General features: G+C 37.1%; 1 protein-coding gene across 1 annotated transcript in view; it reads left to right on the forward strand.

Annotated features, from left to right (window-relative positions):
• Nucleotides 1-27461, forward strand: part of LOC108283741 (band 4.1-like protein 5) — a 94788-nt gene that overhangs the window by 49075 nt on the left and 18252 nt on the right. The window contains exons 12-16 of the mRNA XM_017500270.2: nucleotides 6172-6335; nucleotides 10189-10286; nucleotides 17274-17402; nucleotides 20860-20924; nucleotides 26964-27057. Of these exons, the coding sequence (XP_017355759.2) occupies nucleotides 6172-6335; nucleotides 10189-10286; nucleotides 17274-17402; nucleotides 20860-20924; nucleotides 26964-27057 (550 nt within the window). The remainder of the gene's footprint in view (nucleotides 1-6171; nucleotides 6336-10188; nucleotides 10287-17273; nucleotides 17403-20859; nucleotides 20925-26963; nucleotides 27058-27461) is intronic.

Raw genomic sequence — 27461 nt, forward strand, 5'->3', positions numbered from 1 at the left:
TTCTCCTGTACAGAAGCTCTTTAATTAGATCCCATTTGGTGAATTTTTGCTTTTGTTGCAGCTGCTTTTGGCATTTTCATCATGAAATCTTTGCCCTATGAGCACTTTTAAAATTCTGGCACAAGAGGTTCCATATTCATTTTGTGCTTTCTTTGCCTTAGCCCTGAGATCAGCCATTTCTTTAAGAGCCTTGACTCCTGTGTCCTAAATGGTATTGCCTAGATTTTCTTCTAGGGTTTTTTATAGTTTTGGGTTTTACATTTGAGTCTTTAATCCATCTTAAGTTTTGTATATGGTATAAGGAAGGGGTCCAGTTTCAATTTTCTGCCTATAGCTAGCCAGCGCCATTTATTAAATGGGGAGCCCTTTCTCCATTTCTTGTTTTTTGTCAGGTTGGTCAAAGATCAGATGGTTATAGGTGTGCTGTCTTATTTTTAATTTCTCTGTTCTGTTCTATTGGTCTTATGTGTCTGTTCTTGTACCAGTACCATGCTGTTTTGATTCCTGCATCCTGTACTGTAGTATAGTTTGAAGTTGAGTAGCATGATGCCTCCAGCTTTGTTCTTTTTGCTTAGGATTGTCTTGGCTATTTCAGCTCTTTTTTGGTTCCATACAAATTTTAAAGTAGTTTTTTTCTAATTCTGTGAATGATGTCAATGGTAGTTTAATGGTAATAGCATTGAATCTATAAGTTACTTTGGGCAATGTGGCCATTTTTGTAATACCTCTTCTTCCCATTCATGAGCATGGAATGTTTTCCCATTTGTCTGTGATCTCTCTGATTTCTTTGTGCAGTGGTTCGTAGTTGTCCATGCAAAGGTCCTTCACATCCCTTGTTAGCTGTATTCCTAGGTGTTTTATTCTTTTTGCAGCAGTTGTGAATAGGAGTTAAGATTTGGCTCTTTGCTTACCTATTGTTGGTATATAGGAATGCTAGTGATTTTTGCACATTTTCTATCCTGAGACTTTGCTGAAGTTGCTTATCAACTTAAGAAGCTTTTGAGCTGAGACATGGAGTTTTTAGATGCAGGACATGCCATCTGCAAACAAAGATAATTTGACTTCCTCTCTCCCTATTTGAATACCCTTTCTTTCTTTCTCTTGCATGATTTCCCTGGCCAGAACTTCCAGTACTATGTTGAATAGGAGTGGTGAAAGAGGGTGTCCTTATTTTGTGCTGATTTTTTTTTTTAGTTGGAGGCTCACTCTGTCACCTAGGCTGGAGTGCAGTGGCGCAATCCTGGCCCACTGCAACCTCCGCCTCCTGGGTTCAAGCGATTCTCCTGCCTCAGCCTCCTGAGTAGCTAGGAGTACAGGCACGTGACATCACACCCATGTGCCAGTTTTTAAAGGGAGTACTTCCAGCTTTTGCACATTCAGTATGATATCGGCTGTTTGTCAAAAATGGCTCATTATTTTGAGGTATGTTCCTTCAATACCTAGTTTATTGAACATTTTTAACATGAAGAGATGTTGAATTTTATTGAAGGCTTTTTCTGCATCTATTGAGATAATCGTGTTTTTTGGCTCTAGTTCTGTTTATGTGACGAATCACATTTAATGATGTGTGTATTTTGAACCAACTTCACATCCTGGGGATGAAGGCAACTTGATTGTAGTGGATGAACTTTTTGATGTGCTCCCGGATTCAGTTTGCCAGTATTATTGAGTTTTTCTTTTTTGCATCAGTGTTCATCAAGTATATTGACCTGAAGAAAACTTTTTTTATTGTATCNTTATTTCCTTGAGCAGTGGTTTGTAGTTCTCCCTGAAGACATCCTTCACATCCCTTGTAATTTGTATTCCTAGTATTTTATTCTCTTTGTAACAATTGTGAATGGGAGTTCATTCATTATTTGGCTCTCTGTTTGTCTATTACTGGTGTATAGGAATGCTTGTGATTTTTGCACACTGATTTTGTATCCTGAGACTTTGCTGAAGTTGCTTATCAGATTAAGGAGATTTTAGGCTGACAGGATGGGGTTTTCTAAATATACAATCATATCATCTGCAAACAGACAATTTGACTTCCTCCTTTCCTATTTGAATATGCTTTATTTCTTTCTCTTGCCTGATTGCCCTGAACTTCCAATAACAATGTTGAATAGGAGTGGTGAGAGAGGGCACCCTTGTCTTGTGCCAGTTTTCAAAGAGAATGTTTCCAGCTTTTGCCCATTCAGTATGATATTGGTCGTGGGTTTGTCATAAATAGCTCTTATTATTTTGAGATATGTTTTGTCAATACCTAGTTTATTGAGAGTTTTTAGCATGAAGGGATGTTCACTTTTATTCAAGGCCTTTTATGCATCTATTGAAATACTCATGTGGTTTTTCTCATTGGTTCTGTTTATGTGATGGATTATGTTAATTGATTTCCATATGTTGAACCAACCTTGGATTCCAGGGATGAAGCTGACTTGATTGTGGTGGATAAGCTTTTTGATGTACTACTGGATTCAGTTTATCAGTATTTTATTGAGGATTTTCACATAATGTTCATGAGGGATATTGGCCTGAAATTTTCTTTTCTCATGATCTGCCAGGTTTTGGTATCAGGTTGATGCTGGTCTCATAAAATGAGTTAGGGAGGAGTCCTTCTTTTTCTGTTGTTTGGAATAGTTTCAGAAGGAATGGTAACAGCCCTTTGTACCTCTGGTAGAATTTGGCTGTGAATCCATCTGGTCCTGGTCTTTTTTTTTTTTGGTTAGCAGGCTGTTTATTACTGCCTCAGTTTCAGAACTTGTTATTGGTCTATTCAGGGATTCCCCTTCTTGGCTCAGGCTTTGGAGGGTGTATATGTCAAGGAATGTATCCATTTCTTCTAGCTTTTCTAGTTTATTTGTGTAGAGATGTTTATAGTATTCTCTGATGGTTGTTTGTATTTCTGTGGGGTCAGTGGTGATATCTCCCTTATCATTTCTGTTTGTGTTTATTTGATTCTTGTCTTTTCTTCTTTAGTCTAGCTAACGATCTATCTATTTTGTTAATTTTTTTCAAAACACCTCATAGTTACATAGATTTTTTTTTTGAAGAATTTTTTGGTATGTACCTCTATCTCCTTCAGTTCAGTTCTTATCTTGAGTATTTCTTGTCTTCTGCTAGCTTTGGGGTTTGTTTGCTCTTAGTTTTCTAGTTCATTTAGTTATAATGTTAGGTTGTTAACTTGAGATCTTTCTAGCTTTTTGATATGGGTATTTAGTGCTATAAATTTCCCTCTTAACACTGCTTTAGCTGTGGTCCAGTTGCCTGTTCTCATTAGCTTCAAAAAACTTCTTGATTTCTGTCTAAATTTTATTTTCCCATGAGTCTTTCGGGAACAGAGTATTCAATTTCCATTTAGTTGTGTGGTTTTGAGTGAATTTCTTAGTTTTGAGTTATAATTTGATTGTGTTGTCTGAGAGACTTGCGATTTCAGTTATTTTACATTTGTTGAGAAGTGTTTTACCTCTGATTATGTGATCAATTTTAGAGTAGGTACTGTGTGATGATGAGAAAAGTATATATTCTGTTGCTTTTGGGCAGAGAATTACGTATTTATCTATCAGGTCTGCTTAATCCAAAGCTGAGTTCAGATCCTGAACATGTTTGTTAATTTTCTGTCTCAGTGATCTAATATTGTCATTGGGGTTTTAGAGTCTCCTACTGTTATTCGTATGGGAGTCTGTGTCTCTTTGTAGGTCTCTAAGAACTTGTTTTATGAATCTAGGCATTCCTGTATTGGGTGCATATATATTTAGGATAGTTAGCTCTTTTTGGTGAACTCTTTACTGTTATGTAATGTCCTTTGTCTTTTTTGATCTTTGTTGGTTTAAAGTCTTTTTTGCCAGAAAATAGGATTGCAATCCCTGCTTTTTCCTGTTTTCCATTTGCTTGGTAAATTTTCTTCCATCTTTTTATTTTGAGCCTATGTGTTATCTTTGCACATGAAATGAGTCTCATGATGACAGCATACCAATGAGTCTCATTCACCTTGAAATTCTGTGTTTTTTAATTGGAGTATTTAGCCCATTTACATTTGAGTATTGTTATATGTGAATTTGATCCTGTCATCAAAATAACTAGATGCTAGCTGGTTATTTTGCAGACTTGTTTATGTGGTTGCCTCAGAGGGTCATTGGCCTGTGTACTTCAGTGTGTTTTTGCAGTGTCTGGTAATTGCTTTTCCTTTCATATTTAGTGCTTCCTTCAGTAGCTCTTGCAGAGCAGGCCTGGTGATGACAAATTCCCTGAGCATTTGCTCATCTGAAAAGGATCTTATTTCTTCTTCACTTAAGAAGCTTCGGTTGTTTGGTATGAAAATCTGGGTTGAAGATTCTTTTTTTAAAGAAAGTTGAATATTGGCTCTCAATCTCTTCTGACTTTTAGGGTTTCCGTGGAGACGTCTGCTTTTAGACTGATGGCCTTCCTTTTGTGGATGACCTGGCCTTTCTTTCTGGCTACGCTTAACATTTTTTTCTTTCATCTCAACCTTGGAGAGTCTGATTATTGTGTCTTGGGGTTGATCTTCTTGTGGAGTATCTTACTGGGATTCTCTGCATTTCTTGAATTTGATTTTGGCCTGCCTTGCTAGGTTGGAGAAGTTGTCCTGGATATATCCTGATGTTTGTTTTGCTAACTTGGTTCTGTTCTCCCTGTCTGTTTTCAGGTACCTCAATCAGTCATAGGTTTGGTCTCTTTACATAATGCCGTATTTCTTGGAGGTTTTGTTCATTCCTTTTCTTTTTTCCCCTTCTATTCTTGCCTACCTGTCTTATTTCAGAAAGATAGTCTTCAAGCTCTGAGATTCTTTGACATGGAAACATTTTTAGTTGTGAAGTTCATTTTAAGTTTTTCTTTTATCGATACTTTTGGTGTCACATCTAAGAATACTTCACCCCACCCAAAGTCACAAAGACTTTTTTCTTCTATATTTTGTTCTAAAGTTTTACAGTTAACTCTTAACACTTAGGTCTCTTACACATTTTGATTTAATTTGTGTGTATAGTGTGAGATATGGTCTAATATTTTTGCACTGGTTGTCCTAGTACCATTTGTTAAAAAGTCTGTCTTCTGTTGATTTATCTTGTCAAAAAGTCTTATATCATCAAAAGTTCCTTATATTCTATAATATAGACTCTCAATTCTGTTGTTGATTTACCTGCCTGTCTTTGTGCCAGTATCACCCTGTCTTGATTACTGTTGCATTATACTACTCAAATTCAGTAGTGTACATTCATTTTTGAAATTGTTTTGGCTATTCTAGCTGCTTTGACTTTCATAAATCTTAGGATTGGCTGGTCAATTCTATAAAAAAATAATTGCTGGGATTTTGATAGTGAATACATTGAATTTATAGATCAGTTTGGGGAGAGGCCATCTTGAATATTAAGTGTTCCAATATGTTAACATTAAAAGTCTTTCTATTTATTTAGATCTCCTTTATAAATGATTTTCAGTGTACAAGTCATACATATCCTTTATTAAATTTATCCCTTTTGATGTTACTATGAATGAAATTGTCTTCATAATTTCAGTTTCCTATTACTTATTGTTCCTGTATAGATATACAATTGATTTTTCTTATATTGATCTTGTATCCTGCAACTTTGTGGAACCTATTTATTTAGGTTATTTATTTAACCTTACTTATTAAGGTTATTTTTCTCCCTTAGGTTTTCAGGTGGGAGGCCAAACCAGTCTCTTTTACTCCATTTTGGCTGGGAGGAGAAGTCTACCCAAAGGGTTGTGAGAGATGAATAAAGCCAGTTGAGACAAAAACTTTCTCATGAATCTTTTTTCAACAAAGACTTTGTTAGTATAGTCCCTCAGTATCCATGGAGAATAGATTCCAGGACTTCCCTGAGATAACAGAATTCTCAGATGCTCAAGTCTCATATGAAATGGTGTCATGTTTGCATGTAACCTACACACATCTTCCCATATACTTTAAATCATCTCTAGATTATGTAGAAAACCTAATACAATATAAATGCTATGTAAATAGTTGTTAAACTATATTGTTTTTTATGTGTTTTTAAAAATTTTTGTTTTTGTTTTCTTTTGATTATTTTTGATTCATCGTTGCTTGAATTCACAGATGTGGTGGAACTTGCAGATACAGAGAGTGAGCAGTGTTTTAAATTCTTCACGTTAAATTTCTTGGTCTAAGTAAATTTTCTATTTCCATTCCAGCATTCCTCTAAATATTGATTTGCTGGCTAGTCCAGACTTATTGGAAACAACCATCGGTGATGTATCTACGGCATCTGACATTATGGAAACATTCCAAGCACCAAATGACGTTAATGTAGCCACCAGGCTTCCTGGATTAGGGGAACCTGAAGTTGAGTATGAGAGTAAGTAAATGTTCCATGATATATCAGTGATACCTTTTTATCTTCCTTTGAAATAAGATATTGAAATTAGTTTCTCCAATAATATATTTTGTACTAGTTCAACTTTTAAATTTAATTCTGAAGAGTTATGACATCTTGCCTTTTTTATTTAAGGGAACACTGAAATATTTAAGATAACATAACTGAAGTCATGAAATGTGTATCATTTATAAGACTTTAAACATTTAGAGTCTTCAAACTTGCTTTTTGCTTTTTTTCTTGAGTGCAAATTAAAAAGAAGAAAAGAAGCTTCCTTAAACATTTTCTAGGGCATAGGATTGAATGATGTTTGAACATCCCATTAGCTCTTAGAAAGTGTTTTGTTATTAATGAGGATTATTATTGCATGGGCCCACAGAAAGAAATAACACAGAAAGAATGCTACTTTTAAAAAAATTGTAGGTTAAAAGGAGACAGTAAATCTCTCACGGAAAATGTCTATGTATTTGTGAGTTTAGTTTGATATGAAAGCATAGCTTGTTTTTAAACAGCAATTTCCTGTTGAATCTCACTGTAATGCATGTTCATTTTAAAGCAGCTTGTATTTATTTGGCTCTTGGCCAATTTGATTTCTATTGCAGGCTAAAATTAGCACTTCATTAAAAAACTCAGAAAATTGCCCTAAATATGCTGTTGTCTCTGAGACTGTAGAATATAGCAATAGTATTTAGTAACTTAGAAGTAAGTGTTAGTGAAAAGTCCCACAGTGCTTCTGGTTAACGGAACATGTTCAAATATTACTGATAAGTGGTGGTAAAAATTTGTTCATTTCCTAGGTAATCACTACAAACAAATGTTCTGGTACATCATGGTTTTTATTAACATCTAACATGTTTAACTTATGCTTGTTAGTCTCAGGTCAGAGAAATAAAGATTTATTACACTGATAATTTCAAAGTAATTTGACTTTTTAAGGTAGCAGTTACTAGATTAAGAAAATATCCCCCATTACTATTGCTCACGTACTTTTGCTGTAGTAATTTATTTTGGATAGTCCAGTTTTGCTCTGGACTTCACTTCTTGTTAGCAATGCTTGCTCTTGTTCTACCCTTGCAACAAATCTACACGTGTACTCCCTGAACCTAAATTTAAAATTAGGCTGGATGTGGTGGCATGCTCTTATAACCCCAGCTATTCAGGAGGCTGAGGCATGAGAGTTGCTTGAACCCGGGAGGCAGAGGTTGCAGTGAGCTGAGATTGTGCCACTGCACTCCAGCCCGGGACATAGAGCAAGACTCTGTCTCAGAAGAAAAAAAATTAAGTTAAATTAAAATTTGGAAAAGAAATTTGCTTTTTGTTTCTAGAAAGAATTGAGACATAGCATAGCAAAACCGTCAGGATTTAGATTCAACCAGAACCAAGACTGTCTTTTTTTTTTTTTTCCTGAGACAGAGTTTCACTCTTGTTACCCAGGCTGGAGTGCAATGGCGCGATCTCGGCTCACCGCAACCTCCTCCTCCTAGGTTCAGGCAATTCTCCTGCCTCAGCCTCCTGAGTAGCTGGGATTACAGGCACGCGCCACCATGCCCAGCTAATTTTTTGTAGTTTTAGTAGAGACGGGGTTTCACCATGTTGACCAGGATGGTCTCTATCTCTTGACCTCGTGATCCACCCGCCTCGGCCTCCCAAAGTGCTGGGAAGACTGTCTTAATGCAGAGTATTTCCAGGGTTAAAATAAAAATAGTCTCCTTTATAGAGATGGCAATATTGATTTCATTTACTTTCCATTTAATATCTATAATACGAATTCACAAAGTTTAGTTTTTTCAGTGCTATAATAATGTATTTGTATCACTTATTGAGTACATACTTTTTGCAAAATATATTAGCTTAAGGTTTACATGGTAGAATGAACTAGGAATGCTTAGAAAAGATCAAATGAAATAAGGTAACTCTTCAAATATTTGGAAATCTGATACATCAAATAATTAGTTTTATGACACTTTATTGGTGAACCTTGGATGAGCAATTTGCAAGTATAGGGAAACAGCTTGTGCATCAGTAAGGGGAAGTTTTTTTTAAACTGTTTATGCAGTGTAATAGAAATAGGTTCCTGGCCAGGCATATTGGGTCACGCCTGTAATCCCAGCACTTTGGGAGGCCCAGGTGGCTGGATCAGCTGAGATCAGGAGTTCAAGACCAGCCTAGCCAATATGGCAAAACCCCGTCTCTACTAAAAGTACCAAAATTAGCCGGGCACGGTGGCAGGCACCAGTAATCCCAGCTACTTAGGAGGCGGAGACAAGAGAATCACTTGAACTTGGGAGGCGGAGGTTGCAGTGAGCCAAAATCGCACCAGTGCACTCCAGCCTGGGTGACAAGAGTGGACTCTGTCTCAAAAAAAAAAAAAAAAAAAAGGTTCCTAAGAGTTAGTGAGCACCTCATTACAGAGTATTAAAGCAGAGCTTGAATTCTGTTGAGATTGTGGCAGAGGAAATTCTTGCATAAGTATGGGGGTTTTGTTTATATGACTTACTCAGTTCAGGCTTAAAAAATTTGCTCAAAATCAGTGAGAATAATTAGAACATTTTTATGTTGAGAGTCAAGGTCAAAAAAAAAAAAGAGTCAAGGTCATTAGTCTTGGTATCTAATTGTGTATTTTATTTTTGTTCTAATGTCAAAATCCTGATTCACATAGCTAAATAGTTACTAAAATAGCTTGTGCTACATGGCAGGATGTTCCTCAGACAAAAAGAAAAAAGTAGCAGAAAAAGGTTTATTTTAACAACAACAACAAAGTATTCCAGATGGAGTAATTTGAAGCATAAGAAAACCATGAGATGGCAATTAAGTAAATGGATAGAGAAGATTTTGAGACCAGTTGAATTACTGGTTCTCACCTTTGGTTGTACTTAAAATCACCTGAAGAGTTTTAAAACCTACCAGTGCCAGAATCCTACCTCAAAGGATTTTGTTACAGTTATTCTTGGGTGAGCCCTGGGAATGAGTGTTTCTTGAAAGCTCTCCACCTGATTCTTAATTTGTAGCCAGGGACTCCACTGAGTTAATTGATGGCCACTTTTAGAATATCCCTTTGACCCAGAGAATATGATTTCAAAGTTTTCTCCTCTATTTTTCTATCTGATTATATAGAAATTATTAAGCATTCAACATTTTTTGTCAAGTGACAGTGTAAAATTTTATGCTCACATCAAATTAATATCTGCAAAACGAGATTATTTTAGGATAGTTACTTTTTAAAGTCTTCATTTAAGGATGAATCATGCTTAATGTATTATCTTTTCTGTGGTTAGAGGATTTTGTAATGTATTTTGCTGCTAGAAAGAACATTATGAAGACAAAATGCTTATGCATCACACATGATGGTACCAATATATAATATGTTGAATCAGTCAATGAATAAATATATATTCTTCATCAGTTTGTTTCACATAAATTTAGTTTTAGCCAGTAGTCAGGGCCAAGGAACAAAGATGACAAAGTGTTGAGGTTACACATGAGCCTGGGTTGTGGTTATAAAAGAAAAGGATCATGTCACAAGTGTTCTGTGCCTTTTGAGTCTCTTGGCTAGGTAAACCTTCTCAACCACACATGCTATGGAAATTTCACATCTGCTTGCTTTTTAGGAGTACTGCAGTTACAGGTTGGTGTTCCTACTTAGGATTAACTCTTATTCAAATGAGTGGACAGGTAGCTGGTTATGGAAAGAGAATATACTTATTTTGTGTTTATCTGGATTATTACTATTAATTGATGATAACTGACGTTGAGAAAACAAAACCAAACCATACCCTCACATAGCTAGCTGTGACAGCCTGGCGGACTGAGGGGTTATTTTGCCTTTTTTTTTCAGCATTAAAAGACACCTCAGAGAAGATCAAGCAGCTTGAGATGGAGAACAGTCCTTTGCTGTCCCCTCGATCCAACATCGATGTTAACATAAACAGCCAGGTATTCAGATTTCCCTTGTGTACACCTGTTATCCGGAGCTCCCGGAAATCTTTTCTTTCCAACATACTTCCTTTTTCCCTTAGCTGGGTAATCTGTCTGTGCTGAGTTCTTATAAACCTGTTTTCTCATTTTTAAGGATGATATATGTAGATATTTAGGAGGGAGGGAGGAAAACTTGCACAGCAACATGAATTGTAAGGTGATTTCATGATTAAAAAAAAAAAAACAGTCAAGATGACTGTTAAATCTTTCATTTTGATTCACCCAGTCTAGTTGAAGGGCCTGCTGAAAGCCTGTTTAAATTATAGAAGGGTTTGTTTGAAAGAGAGCTGCTCTGTAATATAAACAAGAAAGAGAACAGAATATCAGATGCTTTAACTTCATCTATCATTCCTTTCTCTACTCCGTCCCCTTTGAATTTTTTTGTTGTGGGGTGGGGGATACATACCAATTACACTGATCAAGCTTCAATTTATAGTTTGATTATAATTTTCTTATTTCTATGTTAAATAACTTATAGGAAGGACTAAAATAAATTGAATGAGGTGGAAATTTTGTAATTAATCATATCAGCTACCAGATGGCCCCACTAAATGGAAGAGTTAATTATAGGTAATGATCTGGAAATGCCCTTTTGTTTTCTCTACATATAGACAACTGATAACATGGCCAAGATGAATTGTGTTTTTGTTTTAAAGAGGAAAGGAGAACGGCTGACTCACAGTGTTCTTCCATCCTTGGATAACTCACTGGAATTTCTTTAGAGACCAGTACAGAGTAGAAAGTGATTTTCTTCTGTCTTGCACTATCATTATTAAAAATGTCTTTCTGGATCCAAGCCTTTTTTTCCTTTCTTTCTAATGTATTTTGTCTTAGAAATAGCTGTTAGAAGGTGATTCAATTTCAGAAAGGTTTTCCATTTTGTTGACTTTTCAGTATTCTGCCCCACTTGTCTGTTTGCTTTCATAGTGTCAGTTTTTAAAAATATCTTTGTAAAGTAGGGGAATGCAGGGCCAGAGAAAGAAGGATAAATTGAAAACTTTAGATAAAAGCTTTAGATGATTAATAGCTAACAGAAATTTAGTGGAGGACTGGAATGACCCTAAAGAATGAAGCCCGGGGCTGGGCGCTATGACTCACGCCTGTAATCCCAGCATTTTGGGAGGCCGAGGCAGGTGGTAGTTCGGGTCAGGAGATCGAGACCATCCTGGCCAACATGGTGAAACCCCATCTCTACAAAAAATACAAAAATTAGCCAGGCATGGTGGAGCATGCCTATAGTCCCAGCTACTCAGGAAAAAAAAGAAACTTTTTTTTTTCTTAAACCTTGGTGGTAAGGAGGAGCAGGGGTGGGGGATCTCAGGGTTGGCTGTGCTCAGAGTTTATAGAAATCTGTTGAACAGATTTCTACTTGTTTCTTTTGTAAAATGTCCTGCATATATTGCTATAATATAACTGACCCTCTGAGGCAGAGAGTCTACTGCATTAGTTTTGAAGCCTTGAAAAGATGAGAAGTGTGGGTTCAGGATAGGAGAGTAAAGGAGCACTTTAGGTGAAAGACAGTGTGCCATCAAGAAACATTTGGAGGATCACATAGCTAGGAAGAATAACAGTTAATATCTAGTGAGGGTTTACTCTGTGCCAGACAAGAATAGAAGGAAGGAGGGAGGTGGAGCAAGATGGCCATTATAACCCTCCAGTGACCATCCCCCCAGCAGGAACACCAAATTAAATAACTCTTCATACAATAAAGGACCTTCACAAGAACCAGAAATCAGATGAACCATCATAGTACCTGGTTTTAGCATCATACCAAGGAAAGAGGCACTGAAGAGAGTAGGAAAGACAGTCTTGAATTGCTGATGCCGCCCTTCCCCTATGGAGGAGGGTGGCCCTGAGAGAGAATCTGTGCTTGGGGGAGGGAGAGCACAGTGGCTATGGGACTTTGTATTGAACTCAGTGTTGATCTGTCAGAATGGAAAGCAACACAGGGCAGAATTTCGCCAGCTTCCACAGAGGCTACATTTAGAGCAACCCTAGCCAGAGAAGAATCATCCATCCCAGCAATTGGAACCTGAGTTCCAGCTAGCCCCACCACTGTGGGCTAAAGTGCTGTAGGATCCTAAATAAATTTGAAAGCTAGTCTAGGCCACAAGGACTACAATTCCTGGGCACATCCTGTTACTGTGCTGCGCTCAGAGCCAGTGGACCTGGGGTACACATGACCTAGAGAGATAGTAGCTGGGGAGGCCAAGGGGGTGCTTACATCACCCTCTCTTAACCCTAGGTAGTACAGCTTGCAAGTCTGGGAGAGACTTCTTCCACTTGAGGAAAGGTGAGGGAAGAGTAAAGAGGACTTTGTCTTCTAGCTTGGATACCAGTGTAGCCACAGTAAAATGAAGCACCAAGCAGAGTCCTAACGCCTCCATGTCAGGCCCTACCTCCCAATGACATTTCTACACATACTATGGGCTGGAAGAGAACCTGCTGCCTTGAGGGAAAGGACCCAGTCCTGGCAGGTTCATCATCTGCTGACTAAAGAAGGCTTGGGCCAGTGGTTTCCAGGCAGTACTTGCTGCAGGCCTTGGGCAAGACCTTGTACCATGCTGGCTTCAGGTGTGATCCAGGGCATTTTCAGCTGTGGTGGCCATGGGAAGAGACACCTTCCGCTTGAGGAAAGGAGAAGGAAGAATAAAAGTAACTTTGTCTTGCAGCTTGGGTAACAGCTTAGTCACAGTAAAAATGAAGTACTAAGTAGATTCCTATAGTTCCCAACTCCAGGCCCTAGCTCCTTAGATGGTATTTCTAAACCAGCCCTGAGCCAGAAGAGAACCTGCAGTCCTACAGAGAAAGGCACAAGTCAGGCTGGATTCACCACTTGCTTATGTAAGAAAATCTGGGCCTTGAATAAACATCAGTGTTGGCCAGGCAGTAGTCACCATATGCCTTGGGTGAGACCCAGTACTGTACTGGCTTCAGGTCTGACTTAGCACAGTCTCAGTGGGTAGCCATGAGGGTGCGTTTGCCATTCCTCCCCAACTCCATGCAGCTTACTGAGAAGAGAGAGACAGTATGGGGAAAGTGAGGGAAGAGAACAAGAGACTCTGCCAGGGAGTTCTTCAGTCTGAAAGGAAAAGATGTTAATGAGCAATAAGATAATCATCTGAAGGTACACAACTCACTGGTAACGGTGTGTACACAAACAAATACAGAATATTATAACACTGAAATTGTTGTGTATAAACTACTCATACCTTGAGTAGGTAATTCCCTGAATTCGGGGAATTCTCCCGGATCTTACCTAAGACCACCAAGGCTGTATCTCAACAACTCTGCAAGAGCAACAGCCTTACTGGTCATGGGGTTCCCCCTAATGCAGATATGGCTAGAGTGACCAAAAACTTATATCACAACATTCACTTTCGTTTGAATAACTAGAAAGCCTTCTCAAGACAGACATACAAACAAGGCCAGACTGCAGAGATTACAATAAATACCTAACTCTTTAATGCCCAGACATCAACGAGCATCCAAGATCATCCAGGAAAACATGACCTCATCAAACAAACTAAATAAGGCACCAGTGACCAATCCCAGATTGACAGACATATGTGACCTTTCAGGCAGAAAACTCAATAGCTGCTTTGAGGAAGCCCAGTGAAATTCAATGTAACACAGAAAAGGAATTCAGAGTCCTATCAGATAAAAGAGATTGAAATATTTTAAAAATCAACAGTAATCCTGGAGCTGAAAAAATCAATTGACATAGTGAAGAATGCATCAGTCTCTCAACCACAGAACTGATCGAGCAGAAGAAAGAATTAGTGAGCTTGAAGACAGCCTGTTTGAAAATACACTTAGAGGAGATAAAAAAAGAAAAAATGAAGCACACCTAGAAGATCTAAATTATAGCTTCAAAAGGACAAATTCAAGAGTTATTGGCCTTAAAGAAGAGGTAAAGAGATGTGGTAGAACGTGTATTCAAAGGGATAGTAACAGAGAACTTCCCAAGCCTAGAGAAAAAGATACCAATATTCGAGTACAAGAAGGATATAGAACACCAAGCAGACTTAACTCAAATAGGGCTACCTCAAGATAGTGAATATTCAGACTCCCAAATGTCGGTGTTAAAGAATCCTAAAAGCAAGAGAAAAGAAACAACACACAAGGGAGCTTCAATATGTCTGGAAACAGACTTTTCAGCAGAAACCTTATGGGCCAGGAGAGAGTGGTATGACATATTTAAAATGAAGGAAAAACTTTTATCCTAAAATAGTATATCCATGTTTGAAGGAATCCTTCAAACATGAAGGAGAAATACTTTCCCAAACAAACAAAAGCTGAGGGATTTCATCAGACCTGTCTTAGTTCTTCAGTCTAAAAGGAAAAGATGTTAATGAACGATAAGATAATTATCTGAAGGCACACAACTCACTGGTAATGGTAACAAATGCAGAATATTATAACATTGAAATTGTTGTGTATAAACTACTCATATCTTGAGTAGAAAGGATGAAAGGCTATCAAAAATGTAACTACAACAACTTTTCTACACATGATGTAATAAGATATAAATAGAAACAACAAGTTGAAAAGGGCGGTGTTGAACTTAAAGTGTAGAGTTTTTATTAGTTTTCTCTTTGCTTGTTGATTTTTTTTTTCAATCAACATTGTCATTAGTTTAAAATAATGTGTTACAAGATGTTATTTGCAGGCCTCATGGTAACTTCAAAAAACTTATAACAGGTACACAAAAAAATAAAAAGCAAGAAATTTAAGCATACCACCAGAGAAAAGCACCTTCACAAAAAGGAAGACAGGCAAGGAAGAAGAGAAGACCACAAAACAACCAGAAAACAGATAACAAAATAGTCATTTATATTTATTATTCAATAATAATAATGAATATAAATGGACTAAACTCTCCAATCAAAAGACAGAGTGGCTGAACGGCTTTAAAAAAAAAACAAAACCCTTCCACGGTCTCATGGAAGCTACTCCTTCTCTTCTCTATTTCTTTCCTGTTTTTCTTTCTGCCTAAATAAATCACTTTCTGCAAAAAAAAAAAAAAAAAAAAAAAGCCCCAATGATCTGCTGTCTACATGATACATATTTCACCTATACAGATGCATAAAGACTGAAAATAAAGGGATGGAAAAAGATATTCCATGCAAATGGAAACCAAAAACAGAGCAGGTGTGGTGATATTTTTATTAGATAAAATTGATTTCAAGACAAAAATTGTAAAAAGAGAGACAAAGAAGGTTATTATATATTGATAAAGGGTGAATTCAGCAAAAGGATATAACAAAATAATGTATGTACCTAAAACTAGAGCACCCAGATATACAGAGCAAATAATATCAGGGCTACACAGAAAGATATACCTCATACAGTTATAGCCGGAGAATTCAACACCCCATGTTGAGCAGGGGATAGATCATCCAGACAGAAAAATTAACCCCCAAAATTATATTTAATCACTGTAGATCAAATGGACCTAACAGACATTTACAGAACATTTTATCTAATGGCAGCAGAACACACATTCTTGTCCTCCACACACAGATTATTCTCAAGGATAGGCCATATGTTAGGTCACAAAACGAGTCTTGAACATTCAAAAAAATTAAAATTACTTCCAGTATCTTCTCTGACCACAGTGGAATAAAATTAGAAATCAATAACAAGAGAAACTTTGGAAACTGTACAAACACATGAAAATCAAACAGTATGTTCCCAAATGACCAGTGGGTCAATGAAGAAGTAAGGAAATTTTTAAATTTCTTGAAACAAATGAAAATGGAAACAAAACATACTAAAATCTGTGGGATACAGCAAAAGCAGTACTGAGGAAAGTTTATAGCAATAAGCACCTACATCACAAAAGTAGAACAACTTTAGATAAACAGCCTAATGATGCACCTTAAGGAACTAGTAAAGCAAGAGTAAACTAAACCCAAAATTAGAAGAAAAGAAATAATAAACCACCTCTGGGAGTATTTTGGTGGTTTGATGGAGTATTCCTTCCAACTTTGAGATGCTGTGATTTTAAGAGTTGTCAAGATTCTTCTCTTTTTTTGATCCATCCTTTTCTCTGCAACTTAGTCTCTGTGCTTTCTCTTTAAAAAAAAAAAAGAAAAAAAAGGTAAAATATATATATATAATTTACCATCTTTACCATTTTTACCATAGTTCAGTGATAATAAATGCATTTATGTTATTTATTTGTCTCCTTCATATCCCCTTCCAGACTTCAGTTTTCTCTTATGTCTTTGAAATCCTTTCGGATTTATGCCATATCAAGCTCTATAGATTTTTCAATTACTTTCCTTCACTTAATTACCTGAGGCAATCCAGAATGTTCTTTATCTTCAAATTTTATTTCAGGAATCAGTTTTTCTTGTTCTTTGATGAGCAGTAGTTTGTTTTAAAACCGTAAAGGAGCAAAAGAATCTCAACTGCACTCAGCGAGGACAGTGGGTACAATTAAGGCATATGTGGCCTTTAGCAACTACTATTTTTAGGCTAAAAGATGAAAAGTAGAGCATGAAGACTACTATTCTCTTGACCAGAGGTTGGCAGATTATTTCAGTAAAGGATTAGATAGTAAATATTTTAGTCTTTGAGAACCTCATAGTCTCTATCACAGCTACTTAGCTCTGCTATTGTAGCATGAAAGCAGCACAGAGGAATGAACATGGCTGAATTCCAGTAAACTGTTTACACAATAGGTGGTTGGCTAGATTTGCCCATTGGGTTATAGTTTGCTACAATTTTAGGTTAGGCCCTACAGAGGCTCTTCCCTTTAAATCTGGAGTTCTTCACAGATAGAAGATTGTAGGAGTTGCTTATGTCTGAAATAAGATATGGCTGCTTAAGACACATGATTTCCTGATTGTCTGAATATGACCTTCCATCAGTTTATTTCCTATTTCCATATAACTATAGTGCATCAGAGTTGATTATAGTATATTTTTAAAATAGGAGGAAGTGATGAAGTTGACTGAGAAATGCCTTAATAATGTCATTGAGAGCCCGGGATTGAATGCCCTGAGAGTTCCTCCTGACTTCAAGAGTAACATTTTGAAGGCTCAGGTAGAAGCAGTACATAAGGTAAGCTGCCTTTACTAGATAGCCCTGGTGAAGTGAAAAGAGTGTGGGATGTAGAGAGTTGCCTTCCTCAACTCTAAATTCAAATCAAGCTAGATTAAGGGTGCAGTCAGGGGGTAAAAAAAAAAAAAAAAACGAGTAAAGATGCTCAGGGTCATATGAAGGCTAAAAAAAAAAAAAAAATTTATATAGATGTGAGTCTTCAATTTTTGCCACTTTGATAGCCAGAAAACCTTGTGATTTTTAAAGGTTTATTTCAGTATTAAATGTATGATTTTAGGTCTGTCTTTATCCATTTACTATTCCCCACGACCCATCTACCCTCAATTTGTCTATATGTTTATGTAATTAGCAAAAAGAGTGAGGTACAAGATGAAGAGTTGGCTGTGATATGGTGAAGGATGGAGTTGGTAGTGACCAGCTCCCATGAGGGATGTGGCAGCCTTGCTCTCAAAATCAGCTTTTCCTTGGCTCTCGGTGACTTTAAAACTTGTATTCTGTCCTAAAACCAGGACAGAAGCCTGCCTCACTAAGTCATTTGTCAAATTCTCCTGTTACTGAGAAGATGTGCTTTACCCATTCTGTCCTCAGGTACAAGCCTTGAAGAGACCTGCGTGGACTTTAGGAATATTGTTCATGTTCTTTATCCATTTTCTCCCCAGAATATAAACATAAAACATATTTACATAGAAGATAAATATGAAATATGATAGTATTGACTCTAGAATCTCATTTCTCTTCCACCACCAACAAGCTTTGAGACTTGGGCAAGTTAGTTAATTTTTTTGAGCCTCAGTTTAATTATATATAAAATAGGATAATAGTAGTACCTACCTTAAGAGATGGGCTGTAAAGGTGAAATAAGATAATTAAAGGATGTGGAATAGTACTTGGCACATAATAAGCATTTAGAAAGTGTTGACCCTCAGCCAGACATGGTGGCTCACGCCTGTAATCCCAGCATGTTGGGAGGCCAAGGCATGGGGATCACGAGGTCAGGAGTTTGAGACCAGCCTGGCCAACAAAGTGAAATCCCGTCTCTACTAAGAACACAAAAAAATTAGCCAGGGGTAATGGTGGGCACCTGCAATCCCAGCTACTTGGAAAGCTGAGGCAGGAGAATTGCTTGAACCTGGGAGGCGGAGGTTGCAGTGAGCCAAGATCACTCCATTGTACTCCAGCCTGGGCGACAGTGTGAGACTTTGTCTCAAAACAAAAAACAAAACAAAACCTGAAAGTGTTGATCTTCGATAGTTATAGTAGCAGTAGTAGTAATAGTTATCATTTGCTATGGTCTGAATGGTTGTGTCCCCCACAAAATTTTTATGTTGAAACCTAATCCCCAAAGCCATGGTATTAATAGATGGGGCCTTTGGCAGAACCCCCAAGAGTGGGATTAGTGCTCTTATAAAAGAGGCCGGAGGGAACTTGTTTAACCCTTTAACCATGTGAGGATGGAACAAGAAGCCGCCATCTATGAGGAATGGGCCCTCACCAGACACTGAATCTGCCAGTGCCATAATCTTCAGTTTCTCAGCCCCCAGAACTGCGAGAAATAAATATTTGTTATTTACAGGCCACCCAGATGATGTTGTTTTGTTAGAGCAGCCTGAATGGACTAAGAAATCATTACCTTACATTTATCATTTTGGATCTTTCTGGAGTTGAAGAAGAGAGAAATAACACAAGTAGCCCTAAAGTAAAGGGATTTGATTTTGCAGTGAAAAGACCTACATGAAGATAAATCCAGGACCAGATGCCTTCACTGTGAAATCCACTAAACATTTATGGAAGAAATATTAGCAGTTCTAGGCAAAGTTTTTCAAAAAGATACAAGAGAGGAAGGAACACTTCCCAATTCATTTTATGAGACTGGTGTCATCCCAATATCAAAAACGGAAAAAAAATTACAAGAAACTACAGACCAGTACTCCTCTTGAACATTAACATAAAAATTCTTAACAAAATATACTCAACAGTTTATAAGTAGGATCATACATCATGACCAAATAAGGTTTATCTTGGGGAAAATGTTGGTTTATCATTCAAAACCCAGGATAGTTCACCATATTAAAAAATACATAAAATTGTCTCAATTCGTATAGAAAAGGCATTTTACAAAATTCAGCACCTGTTCATGATAAAAACTCTCAGCAAACTAGCAATAGAATGGAACTCCTTCAGCTTGATAAAGAGCAAACAAAATCTACAACTAACATAATTAAGGATGAAGGGCACGTCCACTGAAATAGTAAAATTAAAGACCGACCATCACTGTGTTGGTGATGATGGAGCTCCTGCGGTGCACATGCATTGCTGGTAAGAACATAAAATGGTATAAACACTTTAAGAGTTTGGCAATGCATTGAACATACACATATCATCTAACTCAGCAGTTACATTCTTAGATATTTGCCCAGGAAAAATCAAAACTCAGGTTAACACAGATGTTAGTACACGAATGTTCCTAGCAGCTTTATACGAAATAGCTAAAAACTGGAAAAAATCCAAATGTTCATTAATAGTTAAACAGATGAGCAACTTTGTGATGTATCTATACAAAGAAATGTCTATCTGAATAAAAGGGAATGAATTAGTGATTTATACAACAACATGAGCAAATCTCAAAGACATCACCATGCTGCTCTAAAGAAGCAGACATAAAGGATAGGTACTGTGATTCCAATGATATGAAACTGTATAAAGTATAGATCATCCTTTACCTCGAATAACGGTGTGGGAAGCCTAAAGGGAATATTGAGGTAGGGAGTGGGAGAGATAGTGGAAATGTGACATTACATTGGTTAAACACTTTTATGCCTTTAAAAAAAATTATATTGAACTGTACATTTTTAAAAAATGAAAATGAGTACATTATTGATGCTGTGTGCAGTGGCTCATGCCTGTAATCCCAGCACTTTGGGAGGCCAAAGTGGGTGGATCACTTGATGCCAGGAGTTTGAGACCAGCCTGACCAACATGGTGAAACCCCGCCTCTACTAAAAATACAAAAATTAGCCAGGTGTGGTGGCACACATTTGTAACCCAAGCTACTCGGGAAGCTAAGGCAAGAGATTGCCTTAGCTTTTGAACCTGGGAGGCAGAGATTGCAGTGAGCCGAGATTGCACCACTGTACTCCAGCCTTGGGGACAGAGTGAGACTCCATCTCAAAAATAAATAAATAAAAAATTAAAAAATGGGTGCATTATTGAGAACCATGTAATAAGATCCTGTGACTTTGTATACCAAATAAAAAGTGAATCTTTGATTATTAATTTAGGTATGGGGTATTATTGTACTAGGTGTACTGCTGATATTTCCATAGACAAGGTATGATTACCTCTTATTTAAATTGAAGCAAGTTAATACTTCTATTTTTACCAGAAAGAAATGTAAATTTCTTGTTACTTTAGTATCTTCAACAAAGATTTACCTTTTTAAAAAATTTCATCTTCTTAGGTTACAAGAGAAGATAGCTTATTAAGTCATAAAAATGCCAGTGTTCAGGATGCTGCCACAAACAGGTACAGTTCTGGAAAGACTGCATTAAATTGATGTTCTTATCTACTGCCCTTTTTGTCATTTTTTTCTTCTCGGTCTGTCACCACATGGCTTCAGGATGTCTGTTTGAAAGATAGCTTGAATGCATTATTCATTATAGACAACTTAGTACCTAGTTTTATATTATTTGAAGATGTTTCTAATTACCCTCCCAGTATTCCCATTTATGTTCAACTGATTCAAACCAACAGAGCAAAAACCATTTTAAAGCTATGTGTAATCTTATCAATCACCTGGTAAGGAGTGTGTATTATTTCTCTTCTAGTAAACGTTTGTGTCATCCTGTTATCACAATGGCCTTGTTCTTATAAACTTATTTGCCATGGATTCTCACAGTTACTGAGTATCTTTCTTTGCTACTCCCTCCAAGTCTCTCCTGCCCTTCTCTTTAATTCGTATTTTGTTATTTATTTATCTTGTTAGTTAGGCTTTTATTCCATGCTTTTTTATGGCAGATTGATTTTCTTTACCACTGTGAATCCAATGTTCTGTGCTTGGTGTTAAGAAATGTGGAGCAAATAAATGCTATTTCTTTTTTTATTATTCAAAACTTAGTCAAGGGTTTTGATTAATCATATTCAGTTCCAGATACTGTAATTAATGCAGCACTGCACATAGCATTCATAGTGTATAGCACTTCATATAATAGTTGGTACTCCACAGAAGTACTAATTGGTGATCACGGTAAAACTAGAATTAAAACTTGACCTTGTAACTAATTCTAACCGCTAGGCACAGTGTCTCAGACCTGTAATCCTGGCACTTTCGGAGGTCAAGGCAGGAGGGTCACTTGAGGCCAGCAGTTTGAGACTAGCCTAGGCAACAGAGTGAGACCCCATCTCTACAATAAAAAATAAAAAATCAGCCAAGCATGGTGATCCACACTGTAGTCCTAGTTACTCAAGAGAATGAACAGGAATAATTTTATGAGCCCAGGAGTTTGAGGCTGTAGTGAGCTATGATCGCACCACTGCACTTCATTCTGAGTAACAGAAATGAGACCTTGTTAAAAAAAAAAAGAAAATTCTAATAACAACAGTTAGTCCATTTCTACTACTATTGCTACTATTGAAGTCTTTCAGAATAACCTTGTCAAATTTTTTTTATTTGCTAGGAGAAGGGTAATGGGGACAGGACTGTCCCCTGTTCATCAGAAGTTTCATTGAACTCTTGAAGCTGGAAAGAGCCTAGAACATACCCCAACTTACTTCCAGATTTATTTTTCTAAATGGCTGTTCATATTTTGAGTAATCTGTTTTTCCCATAGGATTTCAAATGCATCCTTTGCAATATGCTAAGTTCTTGCATAAACAAGGTCTATTTCTGGATCTTTTCCTTCTCTGTTAATCTATTTTCTCCATGCCATACCACACTGTTGTTTTACTGTACCTCCTTTGTTAAAATGCAATATTTCAGGCATAGAGACACTATGGAGAAGTATATAATACATACCTGTATACCAGATATCAAGCTGTGTCACATCTTAACATTTTACCATAGCAGATTTAGATCATTTTTCTATTTTTATTGACATAATTCACATAACCACAAAATTATTTAGTGATTTTACAAAATTGTGCAACCATTGCCACTATAATAAATTCTAGAACATTGTTTGAGAATGTTCTAGAAACCTCATAGGTCTAAAACTCCTCACCCTAGAAACCTTACCTAAGGTCTGGAAACACCTTACCCATTAGCAGTCACTCCACATTCTGCTCCTTCCCCAGCACCTGGCAACCACTAATACTGCTTTCTGTCTCTGTGGATTTACCTACTCTGGACAGTTTATGTCAATGGAATTATACAATATGTGTCCTTTTGTGTCTGGCTTCTTACGTTCAACGTAATATTTTCCAAGTTTGTCTATATTATAGCATGTATTGGTACATTATCCCTCCTTATGGCTGAATAATATTCCATTATAAAGATATACCATATTTGTTTATGCATATATCAGTTGATGGTCCTTTGAGTTGTTTCCACTCTGTAGCTGTTATGAATAAAGCTAGAAATGAATATTTGCATACAAAAATTTTTTTTGTAGATACACTTTCAGTTCTCCTTAGTATATACCTACGAGTAACACCATTTCTCCTCAGTCATATTATTTAACTTTCTTAAGAACTGCCAAATGTCTTCCAAAATGGCTGTAACATTTTTCATTACCAACACTGTATGAGGATTCCGATTTCTCCATGTCATTGACAATGCTTATTATTCTCCTTGTTTATTATACTCATCCTAGTGAGTGTGAAGTAGTGTGTTATTGTGGTTTGATATGCATTTACCTAAGGACAGTGATGTTGAACATCCTTTTGTGTATATGTCTTCTTTGGAGAAATGTCTATTCAGATCATTTATTTTTGTAGTAACAGTTTCATTGATGAATTTGATTGAAATACCACACAATTCACCCACTTATACTGTGCAATTCAGGGCCAGGCGTGGTGGCTTACACCTGTAATCCCAGCACTTTGGGAGGCTCAGGCAGGCGGATCACGAGGTCAGGAGTTCGAGACCAGCCTGGCCAACATGTTGAAACACCATCTCTACTAGAAATACAAAAATTAGCTGAGCGTGGTGGCTTGTGCCTGTAATCCCAGCTGCTCAAGAAGCTGAGGCAGGAGAATCGCTTGAACTCAGGAGGAGGAAGTTGCAGTGAGTTGAGATTGTGCTACTGCCCTCCAGCCTGGGCAGCAGAGCGAGACTCTATCTCAAAAAAAAAAAAGAAAAAGTGTACAATTCAGTAGTTTTTAGTACAGTTAGTACATTCTGTATTTAGTACAGATATGTGCAACCACCACCAGTATCAAATTTCAGAATATTTTTGTCACCTCAAAAGGAAATATAGTCTTTAACTGTAACCCCGTCTACCCTGCATTGCCTTTCCCCAACCCTGAGGAGCCACTCTTCTACTTTCTGTCTCTATAGATGTACCTATTGTGGACATTTCACAAAAATGATATTCTGTAATATGAGGTCTTTTGTGTCTGGCTTCTTTCACTTAGCATAATGTTTCCAGGTCATCCACCCTGTACTATTATATGTCAGAAATGTATTTCCTTGATGGCTGTGTAATATTTCATTGTATGGATATACCACATTTTGTTTATTTGTTCATCTGTTGATAGACATTTAGATTGTTTCTACTTTTTGGCTGTTATGAATATTGCAGCTATGAATAGTCATGTACAATTTTTTGTTTGAACACCTGTTTTTCAGTTACACATCTAGATTGAGAATTGCTGAGTCATATGCTAATTCTATTTTTATTTTTTTAAGGAACTGCCAAACTGTTTTCCACAACCACTGCATGGTTTTCTCTTCCTCCCAGTAATGTGAGGGTTTTTATTTCTTTACACCCTTACGGTATTTTACAGTACTTTTTTTTTTCTTTTCTGAGACAGGATCTTGCTCTGTCACCCGGGTTGGAATACAGTGGCATGAGCACAGCTCACTATAGCTTCAAACTTAGGCTCAAACGACTGATGACATTCTTCACAGAACTAGAAGAAACTATTTTAAGAAACCAAAACAAAGCCCAAATAGCCAAGGCAATCCTAAACAAAAAGAGGTAGCTGGAGGCATTATGCTACCTGACTTCAAACTATACTTCAGGGCTACAGTAACCAAAACAGCATGGTACTGGTATAATGACAGACACATAGACCAATGGAACAGAATAGAGAACATAGAAATAATGCCACACACCTACAACTATCTGATCTTCAACAAAGCTGACAGAAACAAGCAATCGGGAAAGGGCTCCCTATTTAATAGATGGTGCTGGCATAACTGGCTAGCTATATGCAGAAGATAGAAAAATTGGACCACTTCCTTATACTTCATGCAAAAATCAACTCAAGACGGGTTAAAGTCTTAAATACAAAACCCAAAATTATAAAAGCCCTGGAAGACAATCTAGGCAATACCATTCTGGACATAGGAACAGGCAAAGATTTCGTGAAGAAGATGCTAAAAGCAATGGCTACAAAAGCAAAAATTGTTAACTGAGATCTAATTAAAGAGCTTCTGCATAGCAAAAGAAACTCAGCTAAGTAAACAGACAACAGAATGGGAGAAAATTTTTGCAAACTATGCATCTGACAAAGGTCTAATATCCAGCATTTATAAGGAACTTAAGCAAATTTATAAGAAAAAAATAAACCAACCCCATTAAAAAGTGGGCAAAGGACTTGAACAGACACTTTTTAAAAGAAGACTTATAGGTGGCCAACAAGCATATAGAAAAAACTCAGCATCACACTGATCATTAGGGTAATCCAAATCAAAGCCACAGTGAGGTAACATCTCGGCCAGTCAAAATGGCTATTATTAAAAAGTCAAACAGTAACAGGTGAGATTGCAGAGAAACAGGAACTCTTATACATTGTTGGTAGGAGTGTAAATTTGTTCAGCTATTGTGGAAAACAGTGTGGTGATTCCTCAGAGACCTAAAACAAATACCATCAAACCCAGCAATCCCATTACTGGGTATATACCCAAAGGAATATAAATCATTCTGTCATAAAGACACATGTACACGTACATTCATTGCATTCATTGCAGTACTATTCACAGTAGCAAAGACATGGAATCAACCTAAATGCCCATCAGTGGCAGGCTGGATTTTTATTTTATTTTATTTTTGAGATGGCATGTTGCTCTATCACCCAGGCTGGAATGCAATGGTGCAGTCTCAGCTCACTGCAACCTCTGCCTCCCAGGTTTAAGCAATTCTCCTGTCTCAGACTCCAGAGTAGCTAATTTTTTTGTTTTTAGTAGAGATGGATTTCACCTGTTGGCCAGGAAGGTCTCCATCCCTTGACCTCTTGATCCATCCATCTCGGCCTCCCAAAGTGCNTTAGGTATTTTTAGTAGAGACAAGAGTTTCACCATGTTGGCCAGGCTGGTCTGGAACTCCTGACCTCATTATCCGCCTGCCTCAGATTCCCAAAGCTCAATTTTTAAATATAGTATATATACACACCTTGAAATATTATGCAGCCTTAAAAAAGAATGCAACAGAATGAAATTGTGTCCTTTGCAGAGACATTGGTGGAGCTGGAGGCCATTATCCTTAGCAAACTAACAGGAACAGAAAATAAAATACTGTGTGTTCTCACTTGCAAGTGGGAGCTAAATGATGAGAATGCAGAGAGGGGAACTTCTGACAGTGGAGCCTCTCAGAAAGTAGACCATGGGGAAGGAGAGGATCAGGAAAAATAACTAATGGATACTAGGTTTAATACCTGGTTGACAAAATAATTTGTACAACAAACTTCCATGACGCAAGTTTACCTATATAACAAACCTGTACATGTGCCCCGAAGTTAAAAAAATGATTATACTTTTCAGCTTTAAAATTGTTAATTTCTTTTTATAATTGTTTTTATTGATTAATATTCTGTATTTGTTCACACATTGTTTTCTTGGTTTCCTTTTTTCCTTTAACTTTTTAAAATATAGATGCACTACAGGTATTTCAGGGTCCATGTGATAATACATTAAGCACTTGATAGACACTTAGGTCAGTTCGATATTTTGATGTAGTGAGTAGAACTGTAATAAGAATGGGAGTACAGATGTCTTTTTGATATACTGATTTTCTCTCTTTTGGATGTTTACCCAGTAGTGGAATTGCTTATAATGGTCATTCTCCTTTTAGTTTTTGAGGAACCTTCATACTGTTCTTTAAAGTTGTTGTACTAATTTACATTCCCACCAACAGAGTAAGAGGGTTACCCTTTCTATGGGTCCTCACCAGCATTTGTTATTGCCTATCTTTTTTTTATTACAAAACCATTTTAACTAGAGTGAATTGATATCTCAACATAGTTTGGATTTGCATTTCCCTGATGATTAGTGATGTTGAACATTTTTTCATATACTTTCCCTTACATGAATTTGTTGCCCTTCTTTCCTAAATCCTTTCTTTGAAAATCCTGCCTGTACCTGTACAGGTCCTACATGATGTGAATTTGTCTTTTTCTTCCTAGTGCTGTGTTAAATGAGAATAATGTGCCCCTCCCCAAAGAGTCTCATGAAACTCTGATACATACTACACCTGCAGACAGTAGTTCTGTTCTAAAGGTAAGAATACTTTTACTTCTTAAAATTTTTGCCAAAGACAATTTTGAATTGAATCTTGTAGTATAACCAAGGGCATCTAGGGATTACTGATTGACACTGGGACTTAAGATGTAAGAAGAGTGGCCGAGAATGGGGGCTCACACCTATAATTCCAGCAGATTGGGAGGTCGAGGCATGTGGACCACTTGAGTTCAGGAGTTCGAGACCAGCCTGGGCAACATGACAAAACGTATTTCTACCAAAAATACAGAAAATTAGCTGGTCATGGTGGCATCCGCCCATGGTCCCAGCTTCTCAGGAGGCTGAGACAGAAGGATCGCTTGAGCCTCAGAGGTGGAGGTTGCAGAGAACTGAGATCACGCCACTGCACTCCAGCCTGCGTAATAGAGTGAGACTGTCTCAAA

The sequence above is a fragment of the Cebus imitator genome, unplaced genomic scaffold (assembly GCF_001604975.1).
Source record: "Cebus imitator isolate Cc_AM_T3 unplaced genomic scaffold, Cebus_imitator-1.0 Scaffold264, whole genome shotgun sequence".
Classification (NCBI taxonomy): Eukaryota; Metazoa; Chordata; class Mammalia; order Primates; family Cebidae; genus Cebus; species Cebus imitator.